General features: G+C 37.3%; 1 protein-coding gene across 1 annotated transcript in view; it reads left to right on the top strand.

The window, feature by feature from the left end:
• The first annotated feature begins 386 nt into the window (after window positions 1-386).
• Window positions 387-18,702, top strand: part of RORB (RAR related orphan receptor B) — a 41,095-nt gene continuing 22,779 nt past the window's right edge. Inside the window, exons 1-4 of the mRNA XM_053932671.1 lie at window positions 387-426; window positions 9,159-9,244; window positions 13,535-13,676; window positions 16,740-17,141. Of these exons, the coding sequence (XP_053788646.1) occupies window positions 387-426; window positions 9,159-9,244; window positions 13,535-13,676; window positions 16,740-17,141 (670 nt within the window). The remainder of the gene's footprint in view (window positions 427-9,158; window positions 9,245-13,534; window positions 13,677-16,739; window positions 17,142-18,702) is intronic.

Raw genomic sequence — 18,702 nt, 5'->3', positions numbered from 1 at the left:
CTATAATAATTTGGCATCTTACATCTGCCACTCTAGTCATCCATGTCTTTATACATATCTGAAACAAAAACCGATGACAAAAGAAAGCTGAGATTTATTCAGAATTTCCAGGGGAAAAAATTAAAATAATTTGAATTAAATAGGAAATGCATAGATTAATAGAGTATCAAAAGAAAATATTTTTTCATTACTTAGTGCCTCCAGCAGTCTTCTTCCCTTCTTTAATGACATGGAACAGTCTGTGCCTTATTACTTCTTCCATTTAATCTTGTTAATGCGGTCTGTTAAGACTCCACTTTTGCGACAGCACAGGTGTAACTCTGAGTAAGCAGGCTAGTAGGAAGACTACTGTTCTGCTCCTGGAAGTCTTATTTATTTACAACAAAATGTGTGATAATCAAACCAATATAAAACTTAATGCAAATGGTGAGTTGAAATATTTTTATTCTTCACTTCCTTAACATTATGGGACATTACAGTGAAAAATAAAGAGGGAGTTATTAAACATGTTGTATAAGTCCACCCTTGAGACAACTGTAGTTGGAGTTTTACTAAGATTAATTCTTCCTACTGTCTTTAAAAGATGGCAGATTAAATTGGTAAGTAGACAGCTGGTAAGTACAACATTTTTTCAAACAGCAACAGATGCAAATCCAAGAATATCTCCAGCTGATTTAAATGCTTTTCAAAAGATGGAGCAAAAATTTAAATAGGAATGTGCAAAAGTGAAAATCCATAGTGATAATCAAAAATATGAGGAGATATGAAGTTCAGGAAGTTTTAAGAGGGCAACATCAGAATGATTTCAGAGTAATTTCAGGTTGAAATCACTATTATTTATTTTTTATTGCTTGTGTCTCTCATAATTGTGCCTTGTATGAGTTATATTGTGTCTAAAGTAAAGTATTGCAAGAAAAGTGGCGCAGAAAAGTGGATTGGAAATTGTTCCTTTGACTGTGATGGCAGCCACACAAAGTCCCATATAATGCAAGTTAGACCCTATTTTGCTGCAGTGCTCTAATCTAACAGTCCTCATTTCCCTTGAAGATTTTGCATGGTGTAGACTTCTAGGTTTGAGTGTTACTGAAAGTGTAGGAATTTGTGGACATTCAAATGAATCTGTGCAGGTAAAGGGGGATGAGAGGAGGGATGCAAAGATTATCAGTGTGCTGCAACTGCAGTCCAGTAGCAAAAAGCTGAAGAGGGTGCTGCTACAGACAGAGCTGAAAATAACCACTACACCTTCCTTCCACTACGAGATGAACAAAGTTTTTAAGTTCATTTCCATCCCATTCCAGCAAGAAGTAACACTTGGCTGGGTGTGAGGAAAGATAAGGTTGTGTTTGATCCCACAGCCTGGAAAACAGGTCTTCACTGCATGTTCCTGCAGCACCTTTCTCTGTGTTGCTCAGCTTTGTAACTGTACAGCAGAGATCTGTGCATATCTAACACAAAGAATTAACTTCAAGGTCCTGACTACTGTGTGACCATTTCAGCCAGCTTTGACATGCAGAATGGACTGTAAGTATTTATCATGATATCTGAACTCTTCTTTTGCAGAGTTCATTAGTCCATTTATTCAGAAGGGAAAAGAATGCAGATGTGGATTGTTGTATTCAGGAAACAATAGGTCAGAAATACCTGGCACACTCTTAAGTAACTTTCTGAGTAAGGAGAAGTAAGGAGGGAAGATAGTATGTCCTGCTAAATGCCTGATATATTATAAAATATTTTAAGTGAAATTATGATGAACAGTTTAGCAGAGTAAATACTAAGTATAAGTCTCATAGGAAAGAACTTTGCATATGCTATGTATTTTCTGTATAGGCTGCTATTTTTCGGCCAAGTGCACTTTCACTGTTTTAGAGTGTTGCATAGAAAACATGGTCAACACTACTCAGTCATCCCAACCAGCTTATATAAATAAACACTGGCTAAAGCTGCTAGAGATTATTTGCAGAACATTGAATCTGATGAAGTCAAATATGGGACAGCTTGCGTATTAGCATAATAATCTCTTTAGGGAAAGTGTGCAGTATCAGCAGAACCATTGCTTGAATCTTTGAGGGAAACAGAAACTGTACCATAATAATTCAGGATATATTATATACTTAAATTTTTCCCTATGAATTGGCAAGTTTCTGAGCTCTTTAGAAGGCCCAGGATAAGGCCTTGATCATTTAGCTAAATAACTTTGATTTAACTCACACATGGAGCCCAGATCATCAGTTCGGCAACATGTTTGTGTTGTGTAATGAATTGTGTTACTGTAGTAGCATCCTTTGAAGTTACACACATAATTTCCATTAATTTGATTTACTGGGGAAAAGAGTTCAATGATTAATACAGAGAAGTTCACATTGAGAGGCAATGAAAATGCTTCTATACAGATTTACAGAGTGCTAGGTGAGCCATCAGAGTTTACTGATCCTTTAGCACTTTCTGACCTTGATGAGTGCAGACTTTCAGGGATCACATTTTGAGCCATAGATTCTGACAAGGTACCTGAGTTCTGTCTTTTGGGATCTGGACAATGGGCTGTACTTTGTGTTAGTCATCAGTGCCCAGCAGAGGATACAGGCAGTTCTGCTTCTCTTCTGCTGTCATCCTTGCCTGTGAACCATTCCAAAAAATCTGGGAAAGCCCTGAACACTTGTGCTTGTTATGCACTTCAGCCACTCTGTTTTATCCAAATTAAAGAAACAAACAAGCTTCTAGGTAGCAATTTGTGTACCTTTGTCAGATTCCTAATCTCTCATTGTTTCAATAAGTGCTGGGCTGTCATTTGTGGCAGCAAAGCATACAGTATTATTCTGGAGTCCAGGAAATTGCATCATCAATCTTGCAATAACCCAGTGAAAATCCAGGCTTTTTGTTAATTTACAAATTTACAAATTTTTTACAAAATTACAAATTATTTTAATTAATTGAAATAATCAGGTCTGCAGAAAATAAAATATCTTGTGATCCAAAATATATCATTATCTCCAACCTTATATCACTGCTCTTAAAATTGTTACTTTTTTTTTGCTCACAACTACCTTTGCTTCACAGAGAAACATCCAGCCTTGCAGAGGCTTGAAGTCCTTTGCTCCTGTCTAAGTTATGATAAAATTCTAAGGGTCTAACAGCATTTCTGTTAAAAAGAATGTGTCTCTAATAAAAGGTACCTCTAATAAAAGGTATTAAATCTATCTGAAAATCTCATCTGTAACCCTGGATCATCACAAATGTAACAACTTTCTGGTATTCATAAACTGTTAAATTATAGTGCCAGATCTACTGTACTTATTACACTTAGGAAAGGAAAGAAACTGTATTTGAACAAAACATTTTTTTCTTACTTCGGTGCTTATTAGCAGCTAAGGTTGTTATACTGTGCTCATTTTTTCTCCTTATAATTTCACCTTCTCTGCTGAATATAAAAGCAAGTATACCATTCTTTCCAGACTTGTTCCAAAATTAATGTGTAGCAATAAGATATAAAAAGATGAGAGAATATGAACAGTTTTAAATTATCTTTAGCTTTGGAGCAGCTGTAATTATTTGAACTCATATTCAGCTATTTCAAACCATTTGACAATGTTCAGTAAACATTACTATTGCCATGGAACTCAGGAAGACATCTTCCAAAGTATGAATTTACAGTGCAGATATAAGTATATTTCTTCATATGCAAAAAGGCTAATATATAGCACATAATTTTAAAACTTTTTGTCACTCTACCGATATTATTATATATATTTATATGGTTTGATCTTTTGTTTTAATAGATTTTAAATGCACACAATAAGGATGCACAGAGTAACTACATAAAAACTTGCCATTAAAAAAAATTTAGGTTTTAAAATACTCTTTTTCAGTAGTCTTTGGAGAAGGCATGCAAAAGCCAGAGTTGATTTGTAAGGAGAGCTGGTATACAATTCAGTGTGGGTTGGGTTGGGTTGGGTTGGGTTGCATTTTGTTTTGGGGTTTTTTTTGTTCATTTTTTCCCCAGTGGAAGATCATGAAAGAGGAAGGGGGAAAAGAAAACCAAATAACCTTCCAAGTGATATTGATTATAAACTAAAAGAATTTCAGCTGGAGTGTGAGACAGTGAAAGAAATCAGACATGACAATTGCATACACTTATGGGAAAAACCTTCCTTTTTTGCATTAATGTACCTGATTTCTGTTTTGAGCAATGTTCTATCAGATTTCTCAAGATCCAAATTCTAGAGCCATTGTTTACCTTGATACTCAAGACACTTTTTTATGTATTTTGTACAGATGACATCTAATATCTCTCCCAGTGAGACACAGAGATACAGAAGAACTGCTGCTTCTTGAGATTTGTATATCTGTGCTTCTGAGATGTAGGACTGGCTTATTTGAGAACCATCAGTTTTGCAGAGAGTCTCTGTTGCTGTAACAAATTCAGGGGTCAGACCCACAGTCAGAGTTTAATGTATCTCTGTCCAAAAGTGCTAAGATTTTATGAAAACATTACTTTTCTGGGTTAACTGCACCATATAGGTTTACTCTTATGGCTTTTTTGGGTTGTGATTGACACCTAATGTATCTACAGACATTAATTAACATTATCTGGAATTAATTAACTTGCTGAGATATTACTAACTATATAGGTCTCACTGCATGAGGTATGATAGAGTCTCTAAACATAGTAGTATGCTCAGCTGTATATTTTCAGATTATTAAATGCAAAGCACCTGACATCTTGCTGAGAAGCTAGAGAGCATCTATTCCAGTAGTAAAGGATGCCAAGATCTCATTGCCAGCCTAACTTACCATGGAAACTTCTACTAGGTACATGCAAGGAAAAAAAGGATTTCCTGCTCACAGAGGTCAGGATAAAAAAGGCAGAGTTGGCAAGTAGATAAAAATGCTGAATGTACTTAATTTGAAATCAGTTAGAAATAGAAACATGAAAATGAACTAGGCCAATCTACTAGCAATTTTCAAGGAATTCCAACAAAAGGATGATGGGAATTCTTGAAAGATGAAGCAGCTCGATTTTTTTCACTATCAGTTCTCTGATTAGCATTGGTGCTTCCAAGTGCAATCTTTCCTAGAGCTACAAATCAGAGAAAGGACTTCCTTTTCAAAGTTTTTGCCTGGCATGCTTAATTATCATCTTTTGATCAAGAAGTAAATACTGAAAGCTCAAGTCTTTATTACCCCTTAAACCAAAGCTACAGGTCTGTGAGATTATAATCCTGTCTTTCCCAAGTGAAGTTCTCAGATATTATACTGAAATTATATAAAATGTGAGCTTTGTTTTTCTCTGTTAGGCATCAGTTGCATGTGAGTGACAATCCCCACAAATACACACCCGACACATTAGCTGCCTTGTTGACTCTTACCTTCCTTTCAAAAGGAATTCAGAAAGCTGTCTCCCATTAGAGATTCATTCCTAATTTCACCCATATAACAACTTTTGAAACCTGATTATTTTACTGCCTTTAGGATTTTAGTGTCCATGTGTTGGTGAAAAAAACATTCATTCTATTGGTGAAAAAAAAATCAGCAGCTCAGTGTACTTTTGATTTTTCTTGCAGCGCATTTGAGCTATTATTTTGTTTGAAGATGTTTCTAATTACCAATTTGTTTCTGTGTAAGTGTTCATTTCAAATATGTGAGACAATTTGGGATTTGCTTCCTTGATATTTTTAGAATTCCACTCTACTTTCTGTTTTCATGAAAGAATGAATTAGATTCCAGATTGTTATCCCATCATCTGTGGATTAGAATTACTAGTCATGTAGAATTAATTAATTTCCATTGTGGCATTACAATTTTTAGACTATCCCATAAAACTGGAGGCAGTTTCCTATCCTAAAGAACTTTCAATTTAAGTGTAAAGTAAGGTATGAATACTGCAGAGACATGACCCTGTGGTACTGAGGAAGGATGCTACAGCTGGTGGTAGGGGGCAATCACTGTGCAGCATATATACAAACATTATAAATGTTTTCGTAGACATTAGGGTGATAGTGATTTTGCAGGCTTTTATTGAGTGGTACATCTAAATGTGCTTACTGAAAAATTGGACAAGTGGGCTCAGATTGAGGCTTGCATGAAAAGAGGCGGGAGCCATTTTTCTTGCTCATAGTATCAGAGTAAAAATGGGTGAGAAGACAAGTGGGAAGACTTTCGAAGTGGAGCTAAGTAGTTTTGCTCTAATTCCTTCTTTATGTTTACTACATTGGGATTTCTCCCAATATAAGTTTTGTTCCTGTGCTGGTAAAAGTTATCATTGTGGCAACTCCGTTATTGTTTGTTCATTCAATTTTTGCCCTCAATATTTAGGAAGTGGCACTTGGTCAATGCATTTTATATTTTTTAAGGAGTTCAGAAGAAAGGTGCTTATTTTATAATAGCTGTAAAGAGAGTCAGATATACAGCTCCCTGACGTGTTTGTTGGTTTAGTAGGTGAAAGGAGTAAGAAAAATAACATAAGATCATAGGTGGACAAAAAGACCAGAATGTGCAAAAAAGTGTAGTACCCTGTGTCAACTGCTAATACCAAGGTGGTGTGTTCAATCCCCATACAGGCCACTCATTTAAGAGTTGAACTTGGGGATTCTTGTGTGTCCCTTTCAACTCAGAATATTCTGCAATCTGTGACCTGTGATTATATCTGCAAAAGAAACGTGGTATACTCTATGTTCATTACACTGTCTCAAGACCCTTCTGGGAATACAGTGGTTTATTTTTTATCTCTACAATCAAGATTTCTGTTAGGAATACTGAAATTGTTCTTCTGTTCTATGAAAAAAATTTTGGGGACAGTAGCAAAATTAATTTTGCTTTTCCAAACTTATTCAAATGCTTTCTGTGTCCTAAGGATATTTTATTTGTGAGTTCTCTTAAGGAAAAATAGTAGCAATTTCCTAGACAAACCTGCATTTACTAATTTATAGAAAGGTTATTTTCAAATAAATGTTTGAGTTAACTGAAGAGTCACAACTCTAAAATATTTTTTACATATTAATTGAAACACAAAGCCTTAGCATTTAGGGACTTGATCCACAAATACCATGAATGTAGAGCTTATAATTGAGACTCGTGCATGAAATTATTGTTTGCTTACAGTAAAAAGTACTGTGCTAAATGCAATCAGTGTCACAGGATCAATTCTTCTCTCTCTGCTCCCATCAGAGTTACAAATGGTATATGCAAGTCACATTAAAAGTACCTTGATATTTTTGTGGTGTTTTTTTTCTCTGTCTTGTCTTTTCCTGTAGATTTCTTTCTATTCCCATTGTAGTTCCTGCCTCTGACATTGACATATGTCAATGAAACATAAAGCAGCACATGGTCCCAGAGTTGAGACTTTCTCCATCCGCATGACTCTCAAGCAGACCTATGAGCAGTTACTTAAAGTAGCCTCACAAACAGCAGTGCCTGGAGGCGTGTGTTTAACTGTTTGGGTTGTTTTTTTTTTTTATTCCAGGGGGCATAAGGCATAGGAATTTTTGAGCAGGATCATCCTGGAGAAATTTCCAAAGAACTACATGTGCTTCTCTGTTAAGGAGTTCCCTCTGTACAACATGGATTAGAAGCAGTTTTAAAACAGAGTTGCTTGCCTGAGCCTAAAATTATGCTGGATCAGAAAGAGTATGTCAGGAAAATGAGCTCACAGTGGGGAGCTAAAGTCTCTTCAGCCATCCGTATAAGTTCCTCTTGCCTCAGTCCCTTGGAATATGCTGTCCCAAGGGAATAGTTAATTGACTTTCCAAAGTAGAGGGCCTGCTAGGCTTTCACCCTGTGCAGTTTATCCTATAAGCCTCTACCCTAAATAGGAGGATAAAGGAGAAGGGTATGCAATGCACCTTTCAGTGGGAAATGTGGTGGTGGCTCGCTGGGACACAGTACTGATTTTTGATTGTTTAGCTACAGGGTGGTGGGAGGAAGGAAGTGGTAGGAAGGAAACTTCTGGCTTCTGCTAAAAGAGACAAATGATAATCATAAGTAGAAACAGGGCATAATCTTGTTTCCCTGTCTCAATCCATTTTAGAGTTGCATGTGTCTTAATTATTAAAAGTACTAACAGTTACCTATCCTTGTGCTTGGGCTAGCTCTACTAAAAAACTTTTCTACTCAAGGATTTGATGGGTGACTTGAGTTGCAGAGAACTGCTGCTGTTCCTGCCCTGAGCATGGAAAAACAACATCTGCCAGGAGTACTTTGCAAATGTGATGCTGCTTCCAAGTAGGAGGAGAATAGCAGGGAGGCATGCACAAAAGAACAAATGAATGGGAGAGAAAATAAGTTTAACATTTCTTCTCAATTCATCTGACTTAAATAAAGGCACAGTTTTTCCTTACATGTCTAAGTATGTGCTCTTACACCATCATCAAAGGAAAGACACAGGATTCAAAGTAATTGAGAGAATCAAACAGTTGCGAAAAAAAAATTTGAAAGATAATGAAATGTGTTTTCCTTCTCAGAATCAAATGACCATTATGTTTATAAAAGGATCTGAAGCACATCAATATTTAAACATTTTTCAGACTGTACCTGACTTTCCCAGTACATAGCCACTGGCTACCTAAACTCCATCTCTGGGCCTTGCCTGCCAGTGACCCAGTGTTAGAACAAAGCAGTTTGAAGAGAGAAAGATTAAGCAAGCTTTTACCAGTCTGTCTCTGACAGTGGTATTAGTATCTTCATGTCTTGAACGTAATTAAAAGAAAGTGAAAACTTCATCATCTCTACTCTGCTTTAAAAAGGGCATCAAAATACACCCTGTATTTCTACCTCAGAAAAATGGAAAGTCACCAATATTTGAAGGATGTACAAAAAGACAATCCAGATTATTGTTTAGGACCCCTAATGACTGTCATGAGCAGTAATAATTATAAAATTAACCAGCGAAAAAACAAACTTTAAAAAAAGGAATATGGGAAGAAACTTACTAATTGTGAGACATTTTTCAATGTTGAAGAGTTTTGTGGGATGTGGCAGAAACTACATAATGTGAAGCATATAAAATTTGCCAAATGAAAGCATTCAGAAACAGACATACAATACAAAGCATTTTTGTAATGTTGGGGTTCAACTGGTTATCTCTATTTCTAAAGATCTCATTTTGAGAAAAAAATAAACGAAATACAATTATATACCCAAAATATCTGTCTTGTTTTCTCTTTCAGCACAAATTGAAGTGATACCATGCAAAATTTGTGGTGATAAATCCTCTGGAATACACTATGGAGTCATCACATGTGAAGGCTGCAAGGTATGAGATCTTAATGCAGCATAGTCGTCATCATTTGCGTTAGCCTCATGCACCTCTGTACAATGATACGCTCTTGCAAACTTTCAAACAAATGGTGCCTGCTGATGATAAAGATGCATTTCATGCCTAATTTTCCTAGTTGCTTTCCATTTTATCAAATAGTCTTTAGAGCTACCTCCTTGTTTGAAACATGAATGAATTACATCTGGTGCAGTGTAAGTGCTGACACCAACAGGGGCTGGCAACTGTAAGTCACACCTGTTCTACCTTAAATCAGCTTTGAAAGAGGTAGATTTCTTATCTTGTTTCCTATACAACCCATGTAGCATTACAGTTGGCATGTTACTGCTGGTCAACCTTTTTCAAGAGCTCACAGATGTGACTTGGGTCCTTTTCTATTTCCTTTTGCACAATCTGCAGACCAAATTGTAATCTCAAAAAGAAAGAATGCCTTACATTATGAGCAGTGTAAAAGGATTCTTTGTCTTCTTCCTTAAAGGCATTAGTGCAGGACCAGTTGCTGGGAATTGGAGGATAAAAAAAGGGGTGGAGAGGGGGAAATGCTTAGACTCAATATAAACATACTATTTCAGGCATTAGTTCAAATAACACAAATCAGACCCAAGCAAAGAGAAGAAAGGCTTAGATTTTCAATTTTAAAAATTGCCTGCGATTTTATTGTCTAAGGAATTACATTATTACTCATGACAAACCAGAGTTTCATACTACATGTTGGTATTTCCATTTTAATTGTAAATGGGAAATTGCAAAGATAGAGAGGCAGCATCTCTGATTTCTTGTACGTGGAGACACACAAACTAGGATGTTTGAAAATGGTTTCCTATTTGCAGTGTGAAATCACAAGTCTGTACCTAATGCTTTACAAAGTATTAGAACAGCTGAAAAATCTGAAAATTTGAGTGCACCCATTTGCAAAAGAAATACATTATTGCCAGTACATTGAGAACCATTATACTGGTAAAGATTTTCAGGAACATTGACAATTGGAAGCAGAAGAGTTTGCAGTGTGTCTTTGTCTTACTGTGGCACTGGCCTAGAAATAAGCATCTCCTTATGACGATCACACGAAATAGGATTAAACTAATCGATCTGATATTTCAACATTGGCACAAAAGCTACGGAAGGAAATGACTTTAAGCAAAAAAAGAGCATCTTCTCCCAGTTCTCAGAGCCCACGGACTGTCTAGGGGGATAGTCTTCCATAGAAGTAATTAGGGTTAATGCTGGCCCTTGTGTGTGCCTCAAGAGGAGATGATACCACTGTGCTCTGTGAGTAGACTGCTTATTGAGATAAAGAGATTCTCTTCCACTTATAAATTTTAACCCTATTGGGTTTGTGCCAGTTTTGCTGTATCAGATCAATTAGTCTAATCTTGTTTTGTGAGCAAAAAAAAGGTGTCAGTTTTTCATGTCAGTTCCACTGGGAGGCATCCCAGTCTGTCAGAGCTCCCTGTTAAGGTAAGCACTGTTTCTGGCAGTGCAGCTCTGCTATCCATTTAAGTGCCCAGCATTTAAATAGCTATTCACTCAGCCTGCATACGGTCATTTCTGGCTCTTTTTGTCTCGATTTGTTGGAAACCTGAAATGATTAAGAATAGAGGCCATGAGTGGAAGAAGGGGGGTCGAATCACTCCCACAAACATGCACACATGTTGAGCCAGGCACCAGGCAGCCACAGCATTTCAGGATACTGCATCCAAAAATTACAGTGCCAGCGGCGGTGCTGCAAACTTCAAGGAGCAGAAAATCCTTTAATTCATTGTTGCTACATTAGCTATGCTGCAGCAGATCTGTATTCTAAGTGCTTAAGGGTCATCTGAAATACTGCTGTTGGTTTGTATGCTGTCTGCCTTATGCTGAATGTGCATGTGCAGTGGACCTGCTGGACTCACTGAGTAAGTCTGACAGTATTCTTACGGAAAGGGTGAAACCTGGAGATAAGTTTGCATCACATCTATCTCTATGGCTGCTTCTTCACTAAGAAGCCTTTTATCATTTCTTGTGCCTTCCCCCAAAGCAAAGCCCTTTCCACCAGTGTTTTGTCATGAATTAGAAAGTAGTTCATTCAGCAATTTCCTTTCTCAGACTGGTTGTGAGTGGTAGATGAAGTGATCTGTTCAAAGACTTGTCCATGTTAGAAGTACTGGGAAATCTGTCTTCATTAGCTCCTCAGTTATGAAATACTTCTTCCTTCACACAAAATGGAATTATTCCAGTGTAAAACAATGTAGCCAAATCTATATAAAGATACCATAAATATAAAATGAAAGGATTATATCTATTTTATAAGACAACACTTAGATCATTTAGATGCAGGAGAATGAGAACATAAAATTCTCCTCAGAAAAATTAATTACCTGCTGTAAATTAATTGTCTTATGTAACCCTTGATACATAATATGGTCCTTTTTTCCTAAAGAGAGCAAAGATGAAACAAATTCCTCTGAGATGAGATCAACCTTAAAGGGAACAAAAAGTACTGTAGGAGAAAGCACTGTCAATGCTAAATGGTTGAGTGTGGTTTTTTAACATTACTGAATTAATTTTTTCTCTGAAATCCATAGATTCTGCTAAAATCTAAAAGTGAAAACAGAAAACTCTTCACAAGTCAAAACCAAGATTGGCTATAAAGTTCAGCAAGGACATCTGCAATTCGCATCCATTTAGTCTTAAATTAAAGGCAGCACTACCATATCAGGAAAATTTTGGTCAGCTAAGATCAGTTAAGTTTCCACCAGAATTTTTCTGAGTTCCCCCAAAGGACATCTATTTTCTGGAAAGTGTGAATCATAAAATTTAATTTATATTTTAGATACACTGTAACCACTGATAGAGCAAGCTTGACCCAGTTCAAATGGGTCTGTATGCTCGACTTCAAGAACTAGCGCTGGCAGTGTCTTTGGTGCAACACCATGCCTGTCACTGTTACTGACACCCCACACCACCCTCATTCAGCTTGCCAGGACCTGAGTGAGAATTCATGTATAAGCTGTAGCAAGTGAATTGAGGCCTGTAGCACTGCCACCTTGCGACTTTGTCTGTTGCTCAGTATTAACATCCATCAGCCTATGCAGAGATACAGTATTTTTTTCCTGATTTTTTTCATCATTTTCCTGATGAAGTCAGCTGTTGCTTTCTGGCTTCACTCCAAGGTGTTTGCAAGCCACCCCAGAAGGGCACAAGCACTTTGGTGTCACTTTTGGTGACTGGTGTAACTGCAGTAAAGATATTTCTGCTGGTTTACTACTCATAGCCAGTGGCCAGGCTATCCTTTAGCTTTCCCACCACAAACTGCAGCTGCTTGCATTTAAAGTTGCCAAACTGGTTAGGGGAGTTCTCTACTTTTTTTTTTTTTTTCCCTCTGGACATGCAGATACTCCTGACCATATTTTTTTTTTTTTTTTTTTTTTTTTTTTTTTTTTTTTTTTTTTTATTTATTTGGTATAGATCTATTTATTTTTGTTTCTTTTCACCCCCTGGTTTCATTCCTCAGCATGAAGCACCTCAGCTGCTTCATGTCACTTCTACCACTACAGTAAGTTTTGGCACCACCTCATAGCAGCTGGAAGCTCATAAGGATCTAGGTGTGTATACTTCCCCTCTAGCCCTCAGATCTCTAGACACACAGCCCATGGAAAATGCCATTATATTCTCATGGTAGTACCTAAAGGTGTTGCTTTCTCCTTTGTGTGTTGGCTTTACTTGATACAGTCATTATATCCTAGTGCTTTTGTGAAGACTGAATTTTAATTACTTCACTCCTGAATCATATGCCTCTCCAGATCAGATCAACATTTGCCAAATTAAAGTGAACAGCAGACATCAGCTTCTCATGCTATGTGTACCCAGTAACAGTTACCTCTACAGTTACAGTTAGTCTCTTCATTAAAGGGAGAAATGTCAAAACAAGTACTTTGAAGTTATCTCTTACAAATGCTGACAAATTTTTCCTCTATTAGGAGCAAGTATTAGATGATACAGGGTAATTATTGCACAATAAAAATGCATTCTGTAACATAATTTCGGTTTTAACAAAGCAGGATTATATTCTTTACAGAATAATACACAGTTCTCCTTTTTATAATTAAATGTTCTTTAATACAATACCACCGTATCTGCAGAGCCACAGCAAAAGTAGCAGTGCACTAAATAGGGTTTTGCTGTAGTTTTTTGCAATGCTTCTCTGTGTGTGTGTCTGTCTGCATGCATGCTCACGCACATAAATACACTTGTGGTAATACTTGATTTTTCCTGCTCTCTTGCCCCAAGGGATTCTTTCGGAGGAGTCAGCAGAACAATGCATCCTATTCCTGTCCAAGACAGAGAAACTGTTTAATTGATAGAACCAACAGAAATCGTTGCCAACACTGCCGACTGCAGAAATGTCTTGCCCTGGGAATGTCTCGAGATGGTAAGGAGTCAAATCTGTGCTTCACATCTAAGCCCTTTGAAACTTTTCTTCACTGCTGACTTACTTAAACTCCCTGTAGATTTCTGCAAAAAGAGAGAAGAGAAGCTCCATGCTTTGTAATGTGTGTGCTGTGAGATGATCTTTGCCATCCGGTTAACAAAGAAGGCTATTTTCATGGAGAGGGGTGGGGAAAATCACAAAATGGAGAGCAGTATTAGTTTAGAGAAGAGGGAGTCAGAAGTGAAATATGTTCTTCTAATCAAAAGCACAAAAAGCACAAAAAAGGTCACCTCTGGAGAGGTGGGTTTATATTAAGTATTACATTAAACATCAGGATTTATCTTAACATTTAATATTGATGTGTGAAAGCATCCATTTCCCTGAGCTCTCTAAAGATCTGGTAGTAAGAAGGCACAACTCTACACAAATTTACACCTTGGTAGCATTAGGGGTACCAATTTAGGGGTAATACCATTAGGGGTATTCTGTTTGTTTTATTCAGTGCACTTGACCAAATATTTTGTGTTGGAAGAAACCCCATGTCTTTTACTTACGCATTGCCTCCTGTCCCTCTCTGGGTCTGTAGAAGGATGTTTCCTAATTTGGCACTTAAAATGGATCCTATGCCAGTGGAAAGCTCTACGATGTGTGCCATCTCAGGATCCTCTGCTCCTTCTAGAGCTCTGGTTCACCTTTCAGACTGTAATGTGATCAGCCAATATCAGCAGGCTTAGAACATGCATCACACCAAAGCTGCAGGCAATGGGAGACTTGGGCAAGGTTGCCCACAGCTGACATGCCCTGGGCACCATTCCTTGTGCAGGGGGTATCGAGCTCAAAAACATATTTTATATAGTGAGAAAGTATTAGAGGGTAATGTTCTAATTTCTTTAAGCAGTTTATATTAATTTCATTTTCTTTGAAGCAATTTTCTCTCTTAAAAGGTTGACACAAAATATATATTTTTAAATTGAGTTATTGATGGAGAAGTTGCATGAAGAAATATTTATTTAGATGGTCCAGACCATCTAAACTTGTTCAAAATTTGGACCATAATAGGTCTTCTTCTACTTCAGTGTGTCTTATATCTTACTGAAGTTACTTATTTACCAGTCTCACCAACCTGGGAAGGGCCTTTAATCCATGAATTCTTTTTGGTCCTACCATCCAGTTTACTTCACACTTTAGCTCCTAATTCTTCATGGTGATTAAAGAAGTAACATTTCAACAATTTAACAGCACACACTCTCCTCCTGAAAGTAGTATCTTCCAATGAATCGCAGGGGCATTTTAATGTGATTGACAGTGCCATCTTCCCAACCAGTAATTCAGAGACCACTGCAGAGAGACAGAATGAGTGATTCTTCCAGCAGCATCACTTTGTTCTCTCATAGTTGATGTAAGGGTCTTTATGATTGTTTAGGATTAAGAATATTAAGAGCTCTTGCAAATTTAAAATTGACTGTGTGAATTTTTTGATAGAAAACTTTAATTTGATTTTTACCTCTCAGCCATGTAATAAGTGTGTTTTTATCATGCAGAGACAGGATAATAATTGACAGCAGCTGGCAAATCCAATTAATGAATATATAGTGAGGATAAACATTGGTTTTATTGCTGAGGCCCTAAATTTGAAGAAAATATACAGTTGCATTATTCAAAATTATTTAAAATACAGTCATTGTATGTTGTCCATAAGGGTATGCAGCATACCATGCATTGATTCCAGGGGGAGGCTGAGTTTGTGTGACGTAGCTTGTCACCTGAGTGTAGGGCTGCAGCTAAACTGAGCTTGGCAATAAGAAAAAAGCCCTCTTGGTGTAAAAAAAAAAAAAAAAAAAAAAAAAAAAAAAAAAAAAAAAAAAAAAAAAGTGAAAATAAATCAAAGCAGCTGTCACCTTGTTCTGGCACTGTATTTTCATATTATGCTCTACATTTTCTGTTCTTTTTCCTGATTGAAGAATTTCATATTTATACACAAATGGGTTCAAACTCTTCTCAAAGGCTAAATGAGAGTCATGTGCTAATAAATATGATTCTGAAATTATCCAAATTTCAGATGGACTGGAAATACACAGTACAGAAAATACATCTCATAATGCATAGAAGTCTATATTTTTGGAGCTATGTCCCCTTACCTGTTCTGATAAATTCTGCTAAATATATCTCTCATTTGTTTTAAAGCACAATCAGCAACTGCCTCTGCTCTAAGATCCCAAGATCTATCCCAGTAAAAAAAACAGACTTTATAGAGAGATGGGGTGGAGAGTGATAATCAGCTGTGATCTACTATATAAACAGTCTGTGAATTTACTCCTCCTAGTTCCACAGTAATCAGCCTGTCACCACTGAAAATTTCAATCTCAGTGTAATGAACCCTGTTTCTGGGGAAAATGGTTTGCCCTCTTATATTTTCCTCCCTTTCTCATCAGAAGGAGTGCATGGATTTGTACATGAAGATTATTAAAATGGAGATGGCATCAATCCCTAAGACTTTGCTCAGTGGAAAAAATGGCATTTATTTGTGCTGTTTACCTTCAAATCTGTTATTTTCCTCTAGGTTCTAACCTGTAAGATCTTTTTTTTTAAAGTAGGAAGATAACACCCCCCATTTAAAGGATGTGATAGTAAGGCTTTCGGGCTTGTTTTCACCCAGAATATTAATCTTGCTAGTGTACTGTGTAAAGGTTTGCGGAAAGTTAGTAAATGGATATGAATTTACAGACTGTACATTTCATACAGCTCTGGGTAGTTGTTCAGTGAACAGAGAGATATAAAAGGATGCATGATCTTTTTAACATTCATAGTGGGAAGCAAATTGCTTGACTGAGGCCTTCCTGTCAAATAGGAGTTGTTGCCACCTGGTAAATTCAAGTATGCAATATTTTTTCCTTTATGAGATGTATGTGATATAAAGCTTTATATCTTTTCTCATTTCCACAGAGAAAGGTGTTTCCACAGCAAAATTAACCCTGAAAGTTAATACCAGAAGAGTGGTGGGGTTGGGGGGAATCATGAAAAAATTAAAGACGACAATGGTTACCATTGTGCTTTGCTTTTCAGCTGTGAAATTTGGAAGAATGTCCAAAAAGCAGAGGGATAGCTTGTATGCTGAAGTGCAGAAGCACCAGCAGCGACTGCAGGAGCAGCGGCAGCAGCAGAGTGGTGAGGCAGAAGCTCTCGCCAGGGTTTACAGCAACAGCATCAGCAATGGCTTGAACAGTCTGAATAACGAAACTGGCAGCACCTACTCCAACGGGCACGTCATTGATCTGCCGAAGTCTGAGGGCTATTACAACGTGGATTCTGCCCAGCCCTCCCCAGACCAGTCTGGGTTAGACATGACTGGAATCAAACAGATAAAACAGGAACCTATCTATGACCTCACTTCTGTACCAAACTTGTTTACCTATAGCTCTTTCAACAATGGGCAATTAGCTCCAGGGATATCCATGAGTGAAATCGGTAAGGAAAATTCTCATTCCTGTAGTGCAATGTGTATCTATAAGCTAAGCTCCAGTACTGTCTTCATTAATATTTCATACAGGCATGCCATACACAGCTGCACAATAGTTACATGTTCACATGTGTGTGCACACACATACAGAGAATATGGAAAAGAAAATCAGACTGGAACTAATTGACATAACACAAAGGCAGCTCTGTTTTTACTAAGAATTATGCAGTTCTTAAACCCAGCAGTTCATTTCTGTTTATTAAATAGGAGCATCAAAGCAGGTGATGAATCAATCATAACCAAGTGATAATTAGGGAGGGGCTTGTTTCAAATGAGTTCATTACTGGCAGGGTTAAATGATCTCTTCAGCCAACCATCCATATTCTTGTCAACACCCACAGTCCCCACAGCAGCTCATTCTAGGGTACTTACTGTGAAAAAGTACCAGTTCCTACTTCGGCTGCACAGATGTCAATGCAGAACAAGCTCACTAAATCCATAAAGTGCGCAAACTTAGAATGTATTTCTTTGGATATCCCTGCTTCTCTGACTGAAGGCCTTGGAGAGCCTGTCCCTTGCTTTCATCTTTAACAACTGACAGAGACCTCTCTGTGAGGTGAGACTGTTAGAAACTCATTGATTAATGGTGATTTTTGTCTAAGGAGGATTTCTGTTCATCTAATGCTTCTAGTTGTATTTCACCACAGCCACTGGAAGTACTAGGTCTATTACAAAGAAATAACATGAACGAAGATTGGCATCCTAATTAGGTACCTGAAGAAGTGAAATATGCTGAATCGGTTGTGGCTGAGAACTTAATCAAAGGGTAACACTTTGTTAATTGAATTTAATAAAAAAAAAAAAAAAAGAAGAAGGTAAAAAGTCTTCAAGAGCAATTAATTCATTTCAAATCATGAAAAAATCCCTATAGTTCTGGCCTTACTTTGCTGTCTCAGGTACATGGGTGTACTGAGATCTGTAAATGTGTGTTTGTGCTCAGACCTACTGAGGACTGGAGATGTGGCCTCCAGTCAATATAGATTACAGTAGTGGGATATGTAGTAGTTACTGTCTGGTAAAAAAATGAAATTGTGGCTAAAATTGATAGCATGTTTTCTACCCTTGTGTGCTCATGTGTAGGGAGTTCTATAACATATTGTGTGCTTTAGTTGCAAATTGTCCAGGAGAAAGCTAAACTTTTCTGGCACTCTGTTTATTAAGACCTGCTTTATTATCATATTTGGCCTAGGCCACTGTCCAGTAAAACTATACACCCACAGTGTAGGATTGGAGATGAACATTTGTTCCCTCAGCTCTCATGGCCATATAAATATTACAAACATGTGGCTTGTGTGTACCTCAGTCCTGCAACAGTGGATCACCCTGCTGCAAACCAGCTGAGAGGCAATTTAAACAGTCCTTAAGAGCTGTTTCCCTGCAGACCTAGTTCCAAAGGGAAGTGTTTTCAGAGAGACTCAGGAGACGTCCAGAAATGCAGGAGTTCTGATAGTCCATGAATTTGGGTTTGTGCTCAGCTACAGAAATGAGTACAAAGACAGAATATGGCCA

This window comes from Vidua chalybeata, chromosome Z (assembly GCF_026979565.1).
Source record: "Vidua chalybeata isolate OUT-0048 chromosome Z, bVidCha1 merged haplotype, whole genome shotgun sequence".
NCBI lineage: Eukaryota > Metazoa > Chordata > Aves > Passeriformes > Viduidae > Vidua > Vidua chalybeata.
The sequence above is the reverse complement of the archived record's forward strand: the minus strand, read 5'-3'. Positions and strand labels throughout refer to the sequence as shown.